Source organism: Aphis gossypii, chromosome X (genome assembly GCF_020184175.1).
Source record: "Aphis gossypii isolate Hap1 chromosome X, ASM2018417v2, whole genome shotgun sequence".
NCBI lineage: Eukaryota > Metazoa > Arthropoda > Insecta > Hemiptera > Aphididae > Aphis > Aphis gossypii.
Genome location: NC_065533.1, coordinates 61,152,343 through 61,170,183, shown reverse-complemented (window position 1 = coordinate 61,170,183; position 17,841 = coordinate 61,152,343). Strand labels below are relative to the sequence as shown.

The following is a 17,841-nucleotide window of genomic DNA, read 5'->3' as shown; positions in this document are numbered from 1 at the left end:
GAGACGTCGGATATTCAAATTGTAATTTGTATTAATATTGTTGTTTCAAAAATCTTTATAATTATATATATATACTTAGCTATATGTAAGAAAGTACAAAAACGTTTAAATAGTAACCTCTGTACTATATCAAATATCAAACCCCCTCCCCAACAAAATCCTGGTTAATCCGGGATACGTATAATGCGCGTAAAATAATATATACACACAGCGATTTTCTCTGTTGTTTTGGATAAATATATGAAAAAAGATGATGGTAAATTAGTTTTTAAATAAAAATTCCGCAAACGATAATATAATATTGTACACAACGCGGTAATGCCAGCATACACAGGTACGCAGTGGCGGATTTAAAGATTTATCGTTCTTTTAACACATTTTTCATAATAATAATATATAATGGCATTATACGTACATAGGTAGGTAGGTAGGCACGAAACTCGTGTAAGTTCATTATTTAGTATTAGCACCTATTCAAATTTTAATATAATATACTTTTTATACTATTTCAAACACAATTCACGAGAAATAGAAGAATTCTACGTAAAACGCAACTACGCAGTTAATTATGCATTTGTATGCACGTTATAGTCGCGTTTAGTGTACACAGCACTATAATAGCAATACTATATATAGTAGTGGATTTCTATTTTCCGAAACTATAGTAGCACCGATTATTCCAGCTCCAGTAAGGGCGGCGTAATATAGTGAATTCGATAAGATAATAATTTGAAGTACCTACAGATCTTACAATAATGACAAATTCATTATACGATGAGTATTTTGCAAAGGATGGGCAAATTCGACTTTGCTTTACGAGTTAAAAGGGCCGTTTTCGAACGGAATTTAAGTCTATATTAAAAGGATCAACCGAACTAAGAATATTTAATATTTATTTTTTAAATAATTGTTAATCTTCAGATAATTTAAATTGGCATTCTCCCACGCTTAAAGAATTTTTCGTCCCTAAAACGCAGCGGTGATCCCAGACCACTGCATCTTATAAATCGCCTTCCCACAAATCCGTCACCGTTGCAGACTATGATAATTTATTACATAGTCATGCGTGCGTGTAAATACGTTATCGGTGGTTCGTATCGGGGTCGTCGTCGTCGTCGTCGTCGTCGGTCGTTTGGGGTTGTTTTCGACTGATATTTCAAGTGCCGTCATAAGTATATAGGTATGTAAATATTATTATATACATTATTACGTAATACTGCAGCAGCAGTTTATATGACTCAAACGTCAACGGATAATGATCGCGTATGTTATGTATACTATACACTATATGCATCCGCGAGACAAGTATATATATGCGACGTTGTGCGATGTACACACGTATATTCATGTAGAGTATTATTATGAATAGCTATACGTGTAAGCGTAGAGGGTAAAAGTGAAAGATCTGTTATCCAGATAGACGCGAATAATAGCGTATAGTAAGTCACCACCGTATCCCTTGTGTAGTAAATACCTATACGCATATTATATTTTAAACGCGCTCGTATTAACCGCTGTGTGATATAGTTCACGTCATTATCACAAAAGTATAATAACAATACGCGAGTAGAGCACCAAATACCGTGTAAGCGATAACGTGGTAAGAGAAGATTTTTTTATTTTAACATAACAACAGTACCCATATACACAGTCTTTTTCACTTCCTCTGCGAAGTCATGACCAGTCATTCGTAGCCATCAAATATATTGTAACATAATATGTACACGTGGTCGATACCTAAATATAATACTCGTACTTATATTTTAAGAGCGAATGGACAGTACCCTAGGAAAACATTCGTAAATTATGGGCTGTGAATCGAATTCAAAAAAATTAACTCGAATTTCTATTTTAAGTGCAACATATTAAAACGTTCTTAAATTTCAAATAAATGCGTGCACTAAAATATGAGTGTAAAGTTTTAAACATACTAGTAAGCATGAAGTCTTGTTGAAAAGAAAAAATATATTTTAAAGTTAATATTTAAATGCTAACAAAAAAAGATAATAATCATGATTCAATGTTTTAATTTATCATAATGACTGACACTCTCTTGGGAACTATATATATATATTTTATAATAACTTAGAATTATTGTCTGCAAACAAAAAAAAATAATAATAATAACGATATTTTAATCAACAAAAATTGTTAAAATTACTGTAAAATGCAACCAAAAGAAAAAAAAATACTTTAGAAAAAGTCCAAATCACGAGAATCAAAAATGATGAAGTATGCAAAATTAAAGTTTCATAAAAACGGTTACCTATATTCATTATTATATAATTTAAACGATTTGTGTTGAGAAAGTCATGTCTTAAATTAAGTAATAAAAATATGTATTTTGTTACAAATTTACAGTCTTTTGATTATAATATGAAAAAATTATCGTCAAGTAGTGTATTGCGTTATATTGTTCGTTTAATGTATAATGTAAATCAGATCTATTGCTATTCGATCACAGTGACGGCAATTGTGTGTACCGTGTATTCGATGTGACAGCAGCAGCGGAATCTTCACTTGGAAAAAATATAAACATCGACAAAACAAAACTTTGTTACACTTTGAAGCTCCTTACCCTACCACCGCCCACTACGTCTATACTGTTTATAACCCAACCCGGTGTACCCTGCAGTGCTTAACAAATTTAAGTTATCCTCCTCGGTTGACCGTCGTTACTCTTGTAATATTTTCTTCTTTCGCGATTCATTAGGCAAATGTGTTGTAATTGACTCAATATTATTATTTAATTTATTTTTTTTCCATTCTATGTTTAATTTTAAAGTTTAGTTACTTTCTACTCGTTAAAAGTGTTCAGTTCCACATATTTCCCACGATACGACCAATAATTTAATTAACAAATTTGAAAACCATCACTCTATCTCGAGAATATATTATTTTTTCAGATACTTAGTTAAATAAACGTATATAATTTTATTAAATCTATCATCGTTGTATTAATGATGAAACTGCAGACTATATAATTCGCATTGTGATAAAACCGTAAAAAACTGGCGCTGTATTGTCATTCTGACATTCTTGACCACCACTAAAAAAATACTAGTATCGAAAAAGATTCGTTTTCTTGTGCTATAAAAATATTTTCAGTGGTCATGAGCCGGTTTTTATCTCTTTTCAGTGGCTATACGTCTTTCAAAATCTCGAATCACATCGACATTGTATGTTATAAATTGTAATATTCAACTAGCTGTGAGATGTCGAAAACCTACGATTCTCACGGCACGTCGGTCATTATATATGATAGTAAGAATAATTGTACGAGTTTCTAAATTGATTTCGTTAAAAAAAAAAATGCATTTCCGTGAATGGTTTACACGTTTTGAGATCAGTTGATCAGCCGGTTGCTGTATTTAACCATCTATAAATACGATTGAATATTATTATGATAAATAATTGGTTGTTTGCGCATTCATCGAAGTATGTGTTTAATAATAGACCGAATTAGAATTTGGTTAAGATTTAATAAGTTGAAATTTGAAACGCGCGTTGAAATCATCCTACTTGACTACATTGATAATCATTATAGGAAATTGTTCACACTTTGCAATAATATTTACATATTAGATCCGATGATAATATTATATTATATGATTTAAATGGTTTAAGTTATGTTATATCATAATATTATAAAAATATTTTATCTTTATAAATATAAGTAGGTATATTCCTATTTTTGTTGACTACAATAATATCATATTCCCTCTTCTATTTTAATAAATTATACAAAATATTATTATAATGGTATTTAGGTACAACTTGTACAAACAGTAAGTGAATAATAACAGAACGGACGAACGCGGTGCACGCGTGTTTTCGACAACTAATCTATAATAATAATAATAATAATATATTATAAACTTTGCGATTGAGACCGCAGACAGTATTATATATATTCGATATTAGCGACCTATCAGTCGCAGCCCAAAATTTGGTTACGTACTACTTATATACCTATGTTTATTGCAGACATCGTTCACAATGCCGCGGTTTGTATAATAATTTTACTCATTACAAAATAAAGTTAAAAAACAAATGCCAGTATAAAGTATCTACCTATTTTTAAAATATCAAAAACAACCACCACCCGACATTGACGTTGTTTTATAACGCAAAAATGTAATTTTTACAATGCTTTGCCACACACACAATTTTTTAGGGTCTTATGGTATTTTAATGAGATTTATAAAAATAATCAAAAAGAACCGCGATATGCTTTAAGTAGTTCAATTTCGGAAATCTCCTATATCCGTGTGTACTGCGTTTGAGGGAATGTGCGTACATTTTAAATGGTTTCTCGGAATGTAATGTTAAACAGTTGAGGAAAGATGGCGCACTTGCACATATATGCGTCACAATAGACGAGTAATATTTTTTATTTAAAAGCGTATGTCATGTTTTGCGCTTTTTTTGAGTATTTTCCAGTGTAAAAAATCTTCAAATAATTAAAAACTTAAAGTATTTAATTTTTTTTCGAATTAATGAATACTGAAATTCTTTAGTTTTTAGATATTTTGAAAATCATATTGTTTGAAGGAAAAATTAAAAAGTTATTGGATGATCGATCTCAAGTTAACTCAAATTATATGATCATGTCAGTATAATACTATGTATCACTGTAGTTGATTGTAGTGTAATTACGAGATTATAAAGAAAACATTTTTTTCTGAAAAAAAATTCCACTCGGCCAGCTAATGTCATAGTCAACAAATCAAATTTATAAACTATATTTACAAGACAATATTTTTCATGTCGCATTTTGTTTTTTTATTATCATGTTAATGGCAAAAAAAATTATTTATGTTCCAGATATGTAAAAAAAAAATAATAACCGGATTTAAAAACAACTCTTTCTTGTTATTAATAATGGTATGACAAAAATTAAAACGCTACTACATAGCAAATATTGTATAGCCTTGTGTATGCGATATACACGTTTCTTAACTATAATACGACTATATTATTATAGTCCGAGTGGTTGTTTTTCACGCTAAACAGTTTTTACAAATCATTTAAGGATGCGCGTGGCGTCCTCTTAATATTATAACATTATTATAACATAAGTCAAACTATTATCCGCAACATACTCTCGACCCTCGTGATTACACTACATTCGCAGACACGGTATATATTAATATTATGTATGTTGACACGTTGTTAATGTAAACACCTCGATCGGTGTATAGATATCGTCGAGTGGATACCGGAGACACGGTTGATGAGAACTACAGACGGTCATTATATACGCACGGTCTTTGGAATGACAATATATTTAAAGCGCGTTATACGGTTAATATTTTAGCGGTAATCTATCACTGCACAGACTGACCTATATTATATTATTTATTATAATATATAGTAATAACGTTTATGTAAAATATATATGGGTACAGACGACGCAAATTCCGGTCGACACGAGTCCGGCGATTAATTAGGATTCATATTATTCACTGTACGCTTAGGTAAACCGACTAATGGCGTATATAACAGAGATGTTCGTGTGCGTAAAAAGGATAAAAATAAAAAGACTGTTGGCGATTGAACGCGTGTCGAGACATACGAGATCGGGGTAAAGTATAATGTACAAACGATAATTGCACCTAGCGCGCGAACACGCATCACGCGCTCTCAGAACGTTTTAGTTTGTGTACATTTACAATTTTTAAGTACCCATAAAACGTGAAATTATAAATTACATAAAAAAATATAATTATTGTACTACACACAACCGAACCGTTCACGGCGGTTTTACGCAGCGTCGTGTTGTTTTTACGGCCCTCCCCGCTTCACTCGCTGGCGTCATCGAATCCAAAAACTCTTTAATGCGATGACGCTATACAATATATGATATTATTATAATCTCTGCTTCGATCGGTATCGTATAATAATGATATCGAAATAATATTATAATAATTCACGATCACAATATCGCGATTAAAAAAACATTAAAACTGTTTTTAAAATACGTATCAGATTATATTATGTCGCGTACCTAGTAATAATAGTATTAGCATTGATTAAATATATTATATATATTATTTAATCGATGGTATTAGGTGTAACAACAATAATTAGAATCGTTTACGATTTTTCACGTCGATCGCCCAGACGCGAATCGATAAATTATTATAATATTCATAGATACCTACCGAACGATTTCCATATCGTAAATAATCGAGACAATATATTTTATAACTGATGGTTTTTAAACCCACGTGTATGCGAGATTTGGGTAGCGGGCTTGCGGGCGTGCTTATAGCAGCACCTCCCAGTTTTTTCGTTAAAAAACCTAACTCCTCTCTGCGATTGCGTAATACGCGTTCGAAATTAAAATTCGATCTCTAAATAAAATCGGTTGGATTATTTAAAACGCCGACGTCGACGTCGATTCGATCGTTATTTAATCTCTACTCCGATTCACTTGTCGGGATACGGACACGTATACAATGTGCATAATACAATATTCCGGTGTCTGCAGTATAATAGTTGCAAACGCACGTTCCGGTGCGAATCCGGAAACGGTTTGGGATACACGTCGCGAAACCGACCGTACTCAACAAACGATTGCCGTTGCGGATTTCGCAATAACTGTTTATAATTTAAACGGCCGTCGTTAAACTCTATTGCTCGGGGCCGCCGGGTCGAGACGGAACGAAAACTGTGCACAGCACGCTTTCGGACATTTCTGGAGTGACTGATGCAGTCATGATCGCGTACGATGTATTATTATTACCTATAATTGGCCGGAAACGCTGTGTTTCGCTTTTTCTCGAATAACACGTTAATATGTTCGATTGTCACGAGTCGTTTGGACGACGTCGTAGGTATCTATTATACCACCGCAGTGACTTACTATATGCGCGTGTCCGGTTTATAATGCGAGCCTCGCGCGCGTTCTTCGCTACTTTATGCAATAATATTATTTTATTACGATGAACACGACGACGACGACGACGTCTTTGACGGAGATTAGTTTTATAATTAAAATACAAACGCACGGCCGCGGAGCTGCATAAATATTTTTTACGATTATTGGACGGTAGGATGGAAATAATAATAATGTGTACCTATATGTGAAGGCGGAGTCATTACAGCCATGTTATTATACATATATGTATAAAAATAATATAAATGAAACTCAAATGTTTTACGAGGAAAACATAATGTAACTCAATAGTCATTTAATAGGTACTCCACATAAATAATATAAGAAATAAATAAAGCCATAAACATTATGGTAATATACACATTATACACGCACACATACAAACATAATAGTTCTGCCGCTACTGTAGACCTTATAACATAGTTTGGGCCATTATAGAATGTCGCGGTTACATCTTCGGGCTACTCGTTTGGTGTGTGTGTGTGTGTGTGAGTATACATATTACAACTACCTACCTACATATAATTTTGTGTATATTATATTTATGCGTATGTATAATGAGTTAATGTGGTTAAAACAGCGTTTTCGTATAATACATAATATTATTATTGTGTACGTTTGGGTGCGGATAAAAGAACGCGTTACGCAATGTAAAGCAATATTTATTTTTCGGCCACTTTCGATCATCGTTTTATAAGATTTTACTCGCAAACTTTGCAAACGACGAACGAACAAAAATACATTTATTTTCTTGAAAAGTATCAACGATTGAATTTGAAATGATGTTTTTTTACGTATAATTTGACGAAATTTTTGTAAATTTTTTATTAATCGTGACAGAGTTATAATTTTATTTTCCTAGACAGAATAATATTTTATCTGAGAAAAATTTTAATGCATAAAAATCAATAATAAGTGATAGACTTTAGAATCTATAAGAATTACGTAGATTGGACAGACATTTTTGAAGATATATGGCGGTCCATCTCTTTGCCCCTTCAATAATTAACATATATAAATACACATACACTACTGCCATTCAAATAGAATAACTAACCGGTCTATAAACACGCGAGAATAGCATGTAACGTATTACATAGAACAATGAATTAATATTAGATATATTTTATCATAATGTGTTACCCTGCAGGAATTTTTCAGAAGAAAAACGCATGCCTACCGTGTACTCCGTGTCTAAAGAATGAAATTAAGTTTAAAAATAAAACGTTGTGACAAAAAGTATAATTTTTCATAATGTCCACTTAAAAAATTAATAACCAAACTACCAAACCCACATAATATTATGTATTTGTTATTATAATGTCGGAATCAAGTCTCAAGATTATATTATAAGTTTTATATTGTAGGTGTCTTTTAAAAATGTACACTCTTGGTTGCACTCTCTGAGTATATAGTAATATATAACTTGAATCTATTACTTCAATAAAATATATTATATTGATTCAGAGCCCAACCAAATATAAGTACTATTTCCTAACAAAAAAAAAAAAAAAAAAAATAGGAAAATTATTCGCACACTACTACACCAGCTATGTATAAAATTAATATGATACTGCTTTGATACAGTGGATTTTTTAATAAAATAATTTAAATTCTGGATAAGATAAAACAGAATTGTACACTTGATTGATTTTATATACTGTAACCTAACAAAAACAATTTTACGATTTAGGTTAGAGTTACTAAAAAAAAAACATCAAGTCACAACGTCTGAGGGTCCAATGCTGCAATGTATAAAACGCACAACTGGTAGTTAAATCTGGCATTGCAGCGTTAGAAGCTAATATTGAACAATTTTTATTTATAAAATAAGTTTTTTATTTTTTAGACCTAATCATTACCCCTCGTTCGTTGTGAATACAATAATGGGAAGAGTGGAGGACGAGCCATATTTTTATACATATAATAATACAAATTTTAACTCACATTTGGCTTTCTTCTTTTTCTGAGATGTCGAACGTCGACAAAACCCGATGACGGAGAAAATCATAATCATGACTATGATTCCGCCCACAGCACCAATGATTGCCAAGATTAGCATAAAGTCTTCTGTAACGAAAATGTAATGTATAAATAACTGTTAATGGCTTGATGTATATTTTTCGGTTATCTATTAAATGAAATTTATCAAGCTCGTGAATTTGAAAAAAAAGTGATTCGAAACGCATCCGTTAGCAAAGAGTTATGTATAAAGTTAACGTTTAGGCTAAATATTACATATAATATTATATTTCACAGGCTAAATCGAGCAATTTTAATTTCACTATAGCGTTCGACATGATAATGGGATTTCTATATTGAAATCTGATTTGAACGTTTTAACAATAAACTGTGGATCATATGAATGGCTTTTTAAATTTATTTATACTAAGAAGTGTAATTCTGCACTGTTTAATATAAGTAGGTACATTTTTGTACTTAAAAAGTAAAATAATGTTAAATATATTATTTCTAAATTGTAAGAATTGTTTGTTAGATGACATATAATAAGAGGATGAATCCAAACAGATTTTCAAAATACCAGTAAGAAAATAAGTATTTTTAGCAAGAAAAGAAGTCCATTTCAAATAATAGTCCTCAAATAATGTTATTTTATTTTACAATAAACATGATGCATAATTTTCAAAGCCACGCTTTTTTTTTCCTAAATATTTTAGTTAGATTAATACAAGCACCCAAATCGAGTGTGTAGCATACTTTTTGGCACCAGCACGATGACGATCGAGTCGGACCCATAGTCGTTGGAAGCTGTACAATTATAGGCACCGAACTGTTCCTGTCTCGAGTTCCTGATGATCAGCGTGCTCTTCACACCATCTTCCGTCGGGTCTTCCAGTACCTGCAACAGTTCACGTATGAAAAATTATTATTATATTGATATAATTATTGTTGTCGTACGTAAATTATACTTATTATTTTGTCTTATATATATATATATATCTATATATAAAATGGTGATAAATACCGCGGGCTACTGTCTATTGGCCGTTATAGATACTACTAATATTTATTTTTAATTATTGAAGAGTATATATATAATTATTATTATAGACTTAAAATACTACAATGTTTTTGAACGACGATATACTGTCTGAAAATTCTACAAACATAATTAAATGCTCGTTTAATGAAAAAAAGTGAACAATACTTCGTAAAACAACATTTTGTTAAGATAAAAACAACAAAAATAATATAAACTATAATTTTTTTGTCCACCATTTATATCAACTAGACAAGATAGTTTTTGTAATTATAACTTCCCTAATTAGATGTAAGATTATGGTATCTTTTTTTAAAAAACAAATCATCAATATTTATGAATATAGTTTTTTATTAGGTACTTAGAGAACAACAATTGAATTGAATACAAATATTTTGAAATTTTCTAATGTATTTATACCGTCATTGATTTATATACCTATTATCATAGAAATATTGGAAATATTATGATATCCTTTAGAGCATAGAGTTAAGTAACACAACAATTAGCCGTTTGAATCTTGATTTCGATACATCAACATTTTCAAACAAATCATCCAATTAACAGTAAGAAGATAGAAAGAGTAGTTATTGGAAAAGTATAAGTTTGTGCTCTTTTTGTATATAGTACGAAAAATAGTTTTCGAAAAACTATATATTGAAGAAATAAAAATACAATGAGTATAAATATTGGCGATTCACTTCACATAATATATAGGTTTATAAATTATGTATAGTTTAATAAAAATAGTGGATAACTAGGCCAAAACGAAAAGACGCGCTCAAATCTAGCTGATTTCACGTTTTCACTGTTTATTTGCTCTCCAAGAAACTATTACGGAACTAAAAAACGTATACCTATCAAAAGTTTTACCCTATATAGGCATACACGGGGCGATGGCTAGACGCGATTTCCGGGAGAACGGGTGAGACACGTGGTGGATCACTATACATATATCGTATAGGTTCTGTTCTAAAAAATAATCGTTGTGTGTACGTTATTATATTTGGTTTTGGAATCGGTTCAAAATGCACAGACGAAAATATGTGCCGTATAATATTTATTATATACAATATATAAACATATATTACACACACATAAATGTATATATATATATAATATATATATATTATAAAAGGGTACAAATGATTTACGCGCTGACGGTCGATCTCATTTTCGGTATGCGTTTCTATTATTATTATTATTATATCGTTGTACATGGTTCCGGCAACGACGATCGTAATTTTAGACGGTACCTAGTTTTTTTCACGCACGTTTAAAACACACAGGGGAGACTCCAAATGTGACGTCGAAGTATAAGTGTATTACGTACGCACGATCGCCAAAACGCAGACTTATTTATATATATTATTTTAATCGCATTATTTATTATATTATCATAATAAAGTTTGAGGGGTTAACGTATAGATAAACACTATATGGTATTTTAATTGTATTTGTTATTTTTATTTTAAGTAAAATGTTTGTTTTTTATTTTTTTTTTATTGGTTTAAATGTATAAGGACTCGGAGAACTCATCATCTCCTACGTCATACGCTTTGCTTTTGGATTAGATTTATTTCATTTTCAAGTATAGGTATTATTATAGGCAATATATTATTATCGTTAAAGATAATTTAACAACGAGACAATACGAATAAAGTATATTAATCACTATACATATTTTATTGTCGTAACAATTTTTTTACTTAAACGAATTTTATGCTTGAAAGATTTTGCAATTGACGTGATAAATTTCACGGGTAAATTATAAGTAATTATAGCAGTAGTTAACTTACTATTCGCTCAAATATCATGTTACCGTGTTACATAATAATAATAATGTGACATTGTTATTTGTACTCAAATTTGTGTGAACACAATTACCAAATCATTGTTATTAGGTTTAAACATCATCGCGGAACATTGCAATTTATACAGAGTGATCCCAATAATTGCATTTTATAACGAATTGATTCAATTTCTGATTTTTAGAATTTTGAAATAATATAGGTACCGAAAGTCCACATATTTTTAAAACTATCATAGCCCTCATATTTTCCGAATCCACATTAATATAGACGTATTTTTCTTAGTACTCAATGTTGAATACATCAAAAATTACACACTCTAATTTTGATTTTGATACGCAAATATTTTCAGAAAATGTATTCGCTAAATAGTTAACAGTGGAATAGGATTTCTCATTTGAAACACAGAGGATTGTTGTAAATCTGTAGGACACTGCATAAGTGATACAAAAAGTCTCAATTTTTTAAAAAATTTTCATCAAGTCTATTTAAAAATTCTAAAGATCAGAATTATAATGAATTCATTATTATATGAAAAATGGAAATGAACATGTTTGGTGGTATCCTGTATACTTATAAAATAAGTATTAAAATATACAAACGCGGTTGATTGGACGGATTTAACACCGACTCCTCTAGAGAGAGGGCGTAGAGTTCCGATAATTGGCATCCCGTCCCTCGGAAATTATTACATTACCTACACACACACACACACATACACACACATATGTATATACATAATAATAATATATACGCTATAGGTACATGCACGACCTCCGCCGACTGTTAGCGACTGTATTGTTATGATTTATATAATAAAGCAATTATTGTCATAACGTTGTATAATAACAATAGCATAAAGTTTAGTATGTCTTTATAAAATTGATTCTTTGAAGCGTTTTATTATAACAATAATATTCATTGTAATCTTCGTCGTTGTCAATATCACAAGAGCAATGATGAAAACAATGATTATAAAAAATCATATGATTTGCTGGTGTTCAAACATGAAACCCATAATACGAAGTTTTACAGCACAGATAGTCGCATTGATCTTCATAACTGTGCTTAGATCGATACAGTAATTATTTATAGAATAATATGGAATTTATTTAAATTTTTATTTTTTAAGTTTTAAATGTACTAAATGTTTTCAAATAGATACTTAAAGTTTTTGTATTTTTTAAGGAGGGCCCCGTACAAATTTCTATTTTCAATACATAAAGATAAAATTCGGTTTGTAATGAATTAAAATCACGTAAAATACTTAATTGTATTTAAAAAGAAATTACCTACGAGTAGAACCCTCAAGGGCAACCCCTCTAAAAATATCTGAGATCCGTTCATCCGGAAACCATGTACATAAAAACTGAGTTTTATTTTTAAAATAACAAAAATCAGTCCAGATAATATAATATAATATATCTATTAAGTTATACGTTGTAACCAGTCAGCTAATCAGCTGTTTATTGTATTCTTTATATGCATCAATATTACTCTAGATACATATATGTATCACACATATATGTGTAGATATTTAGATTAATGTATGTATGGGTTTTTTTCCACATCTCGAAGAACAAAAAAATAAAATAAAAAACGTACACTTCGATCAAAATAAAAAACCGCGTATTTCTTCGTTTTAGTCAAACCGCGTGTTTATGTAATTTTTTTTTCCATTTCACCATTATATACGAATTTCAAATTCTTAAAACGCTCTGGCGTAGTTATTTGAACGTTTCGTCTTGCAAATGGCCTTTTCCCTTATTTTTTCATACCAAACGTGCAATACGAGTAATATAATGATGAATAATAATATATTACACCTTACACCGTTATTGATCTCAAAAAATGGTTCGGCCTATGGCTTTAATACAATGTGTATTATTGCAACCAAATGCATTGTGCATATTAAATTATTTTTATACTTTGGTTTTCAAATCGAAGATTTTTGATTCAATACTTAAACAACGAGTTTAATTTGTTTTATAATATAATAATTAATAAGGACGATCATCCTGCGCCCAATAGGATTTAACGTAATAAGCACGTTATAAAGAGATTTTTTAAAGGTTGACATTCTGATAAGTTATACAAGCTATTACCTATTTATTAACTAGGAAATACTCTTTAGAATTTTTATTTTTATTTATTAAAATTTCCAAAAAAATACTATGATTCGAAATATGAAATTAAAAATTAATTTATAACGATAAAAAAAGGAAATGATTTTTTTTACTAAATTATTAAAAAAATGTTAGCGCTTAAAAAAATAAGTTTTAAATTTTATTATACATTTAAAATAATCACCCTTGAACCAGTCTAAAATACATTTAACTTGTTTAGTTAGATTTCTGAAGTATGGTATGAAATTTGATTATTTACAAAAATAAAGAAAATCAAAAAACAATCTTGATTATTAGTTGTTGAAATCCTTTATCTGCATTCTGCACTAACCTTTTACAATGACGGTCTTAGTAGTTAGTACTAGTGATCGATCAAGAAAATAATAAAAAGGGCACCAACCAAATAAATAAACAACAACAATGTATAAGTAAGCCAAAATCCCGTGAACCAATTTTGTGATTATCATCAAAAATCGATCAGTATAACCAACTAAAGCCGCTTTGTGGAAATGTAACTCAGACAACCGATTATTGATGCTTCTGAAGTTTAAATATACCGATAAATGTTGGGTGACCAACCAAATTTAAAAAACTTTAATTTCTTTTAAAATAATTGTACAAAATTACAACATCAAAAACGAATATTTGTAAATATTCTTATCGTACTTATAATATGTATATTGTATAATATGTTTTATATTTTTTTGCATCATAATACTTAACGCCGCGAAATATTCGTAAAACTTTTAACCGCAAAGTATACTCACCGAATAATAGTTTTGATCGTTCCTGGTGCCGATGACGGTGCCGTGATAGGTCCAAACTATTCGGTCGGCGACCGGCACGGACGAGGCGACGCACTCGAGCCGGACTGTTTCGGATGGCGTGCCGTACTGGACACGTGGGCTGTCGATGGCCGGCTTGCCCCTCATGGACACCGAGGCCTCGGCGTTCACTTCGCCAAACCCTGGCGTGGTGGCCTTGCAGTGGTACCGACCGATGGTCGCATTTGACACGAGCACCGTCAAGTTGCTAGTCGAGCTCATCACCTGCAGCCAAGCAACGGACGTGGTAATTAATAATATTCAAACACTAAACGTTTTACATTAAACCACAATCTATGACTTTATATTGCTATAGGGTACCTAACAACGAGGGCGATAAACCGCGGAGATGTATGTTTACGAGAAGACGAGACTAATGCACAATATATTATTATTTTATGATAGCATTAGCCATTAATGAATGAAATTCCGAAGTAATACTTTAAAATAAGTAGTTATTTGATAAAATCACGGACACACTTCCCGTTAATGTATTGAATCCATAAATACATACTCCAACTAGTTTTTCTACATACTAAATAGATATTTTATAAACTAACAATACCTAACAATTTAGCGAATATCTATAAAATGTATACAAAATAAATAAACATTTTTAAAAAGTTTATTCTGATTTGTACTACGTCCATTTATTAGAATTTTATCGAAATAGGTACTAAACAAATTTAAAATTTAAAATAAAAATCAAGTGTCACTAATGTCAGTATTGGGTAAATTTAAACAAACCTTACATTATTATTATATTATTTTTATTTATTAATATAAGAACTTTTTAAATTTTTAATTTAGAGTTAGAGTTTCTTTTCAAATTTTGCTATTAGGATTCGGATGATTTTCGAAAACAAATATCTTCATCTGGGATGTGTGATTATCGTATCTTATTATTTTTATTAATATGAGGACAACAGCAACAAGTATTGTATGTTATTTACTTCAGTCACAGTTATATATGACGAAAATAAATTACATAGGAACATTAGCGAAAACCCAACTGGTATTATACATATTAACTAAATTAACCAATATAACCATGTAATATATATATAGTTATTTAATGAATTAACGAATTACTTACATAAAACGCAAACATAATACATAACATCATATCGCAGAATTTGGAAAGTTCATTGTAATATGAACTAATTAAGAATACAGCTAGCTGTAGCATATCTAATAAAGTTCACGAACTTGTTTCGTTTAAGTAAATGTATTTGGAAATTAATTCATTTTTTTTTTACAAAATAACTTATATAGTTTCAACTCGCTTCGATGATTTTGTACATATCGTATTTTAAATAATAAGTATAAGTCATAGTATTTGAATAATTAGGCAGTATTTAAATTTCGACTTGTTATTAGTTATTATTATACATATATAATATTATTAGGACAACGCGATAATTTTAAAATAAAATTAACTTCTAAAAAAAGTTCAAGTTTCGTGTGAAACGAAATTCAAATTAAGTTGATGCAAACAAAATATTATGAACTTAATTCATTTTCGTCCATACGTTTCAAACTTTTAACAATGAATGAATTTATTCCAAGTTCTGAGATAATTATGATGTTTGTATAGGTAGTTTCAGTAGGCATTTTAAATAATAATTACATTAGACAATAAATGATTAATGCTTTTTGTTCTGAATGCGTAGACCGAAGACAGAACCTTACGTCTGTGCGCCGCCTTTCCAGCTGTTAACTTGGGTTTGACTGATATGCAGTGAGAGGGGTTAAAAAATCATATAACTTATGAACGAAACGTGATTAAAACTTTCAAAAACAATTAGCATAAATGATAAATACTACCCCGGGGCAGGTATAATTGCCAAAATGTCATCATATCATAATAATAATATACACACTGTGATATATTATATTATGTACCTAACAGCGAAATATATAATCATGATGATTTCTAACTTTCGATAGAAGAGGAACACGAAGAAATAGAAAGAAGAAGAAGAGCGAAATAATTGATAAAAGTTTAACACTCACTTTTTTTGTTTTCTCGAACGTCCACTCGATGTTTGGTGGTGGATTGCTGTCCACGTCACATATAATTGTTACATAACTTCCGGAATCCGCTTGGACGTTTTTTGGTCGATTCTTGAACTGGGGTTTATCTGCGTAAAAAAATATCAATAAATTAATATTGTAATCATACGAGATAAGTTTTTATAGTAGGCCGTTTTTTTTTTAAATAAATAGTACGTATTCGAGTGCACGGACTATTCAAGCGTACGTATAACTTGGAATTAAAATATTATAATGGATAGCAACCTAAAGAGCGAGGAGATAATTAATACAAAAGTTTTCTCTTCTAATGTTTTGTAAACTAGAGTCCTAATGCCTTAAACTTTTAAACGATATATTTTGACAAGTCGCAATTATGCATAGATTAACATCGCTAAAAATGATATATAGCTTCTGGACACACTAAAACTTCAGGCGAACCATCATTTACAATGCCATCATTCAATAATCAGGTTCGTGCCACTGATTCGTGTGTTAGATACTATAATAATAATACGGTATCTTATAATATAATTATTTAATGATGTTATCATCAGGTTTAGCTCTCGTATGATAATAATATTTCCCGCCGCCGCACGACCGCAATCGCCCTCCGTGTTTACTATCATTATTATTAATTGCTACAGCGACAGATTTACATTTTATTAATGACGAAACCAATAAAGTTCACGGCGGTATACAGGTGTAATAAATGTGAAAACTCTTGATGATATTTATGCAGATCGTTTTCTCAAAAAAAAAAAAAAATGTTGTCGATCACGATGACTTTATATTATTATTATTCGTTCGTCGCGTATGGATATAATAAAATGATACACAAGCATCGAAACGTTGATAATTAAATTCTTTTTAATTTAATTTTTTTTCAACATCGGACTTCCTACTATAATATATATAATATACGTGTTATTATTATTATCATACTACAGAGGTTGCGGACATGTGCGGTACACGAATTCAGCGTTGCGTAATTAAAAACTAGTAATTAAAATGTGGTTTTGATACAAAAAAAAACAACGTAAATGTAAAAAAAAAATTCGAATCGTTAAACCAGCACTGCCGAGAAACCGCTCTGATTTCCCGGGGACCGCGACCGGCACGACGAGCTCTCGGACGCGCA

At 30.5% G+C, this 17,841-nt stretch overlaps 1 protein-coding gene across 1 annotated transcript in view; it reads right to left on the bottom strand.

The window, feature by feature from the left end:
• The window catches only part of LOC114124187 (irregular chiasm C-roughest protein-like), a 205,513-nt gene that overhangs the window by 40,175 nt on the left and 147,497 nt on the right, over positions 1 to 17,841 (bottom strand). The window contains exons 6-9 of the mRNA XM_050205793.1: positions 16,683 to 16,810; positions 14,610 to 14,891; positions 9,623 to 9,764; positions 8,852 to 8,974 (exon numbers count right to left, since the gene is read on the bottom strand). Coding sequence (XP_050061750.1) covers positions 8,852 to 8,974; positions 9,623 to 9,764; positions 14,610 to 14,891; positions 16,683 to 16,810 — 675 coding nt within the window. The remainder of the gene's footprint in view (positions 1 to 8,851; positions 8,975 to 9,622; positions 9,765 to 14,609; positions 14,892 to 16,682; positions 16,811 to 17,841) is intronic.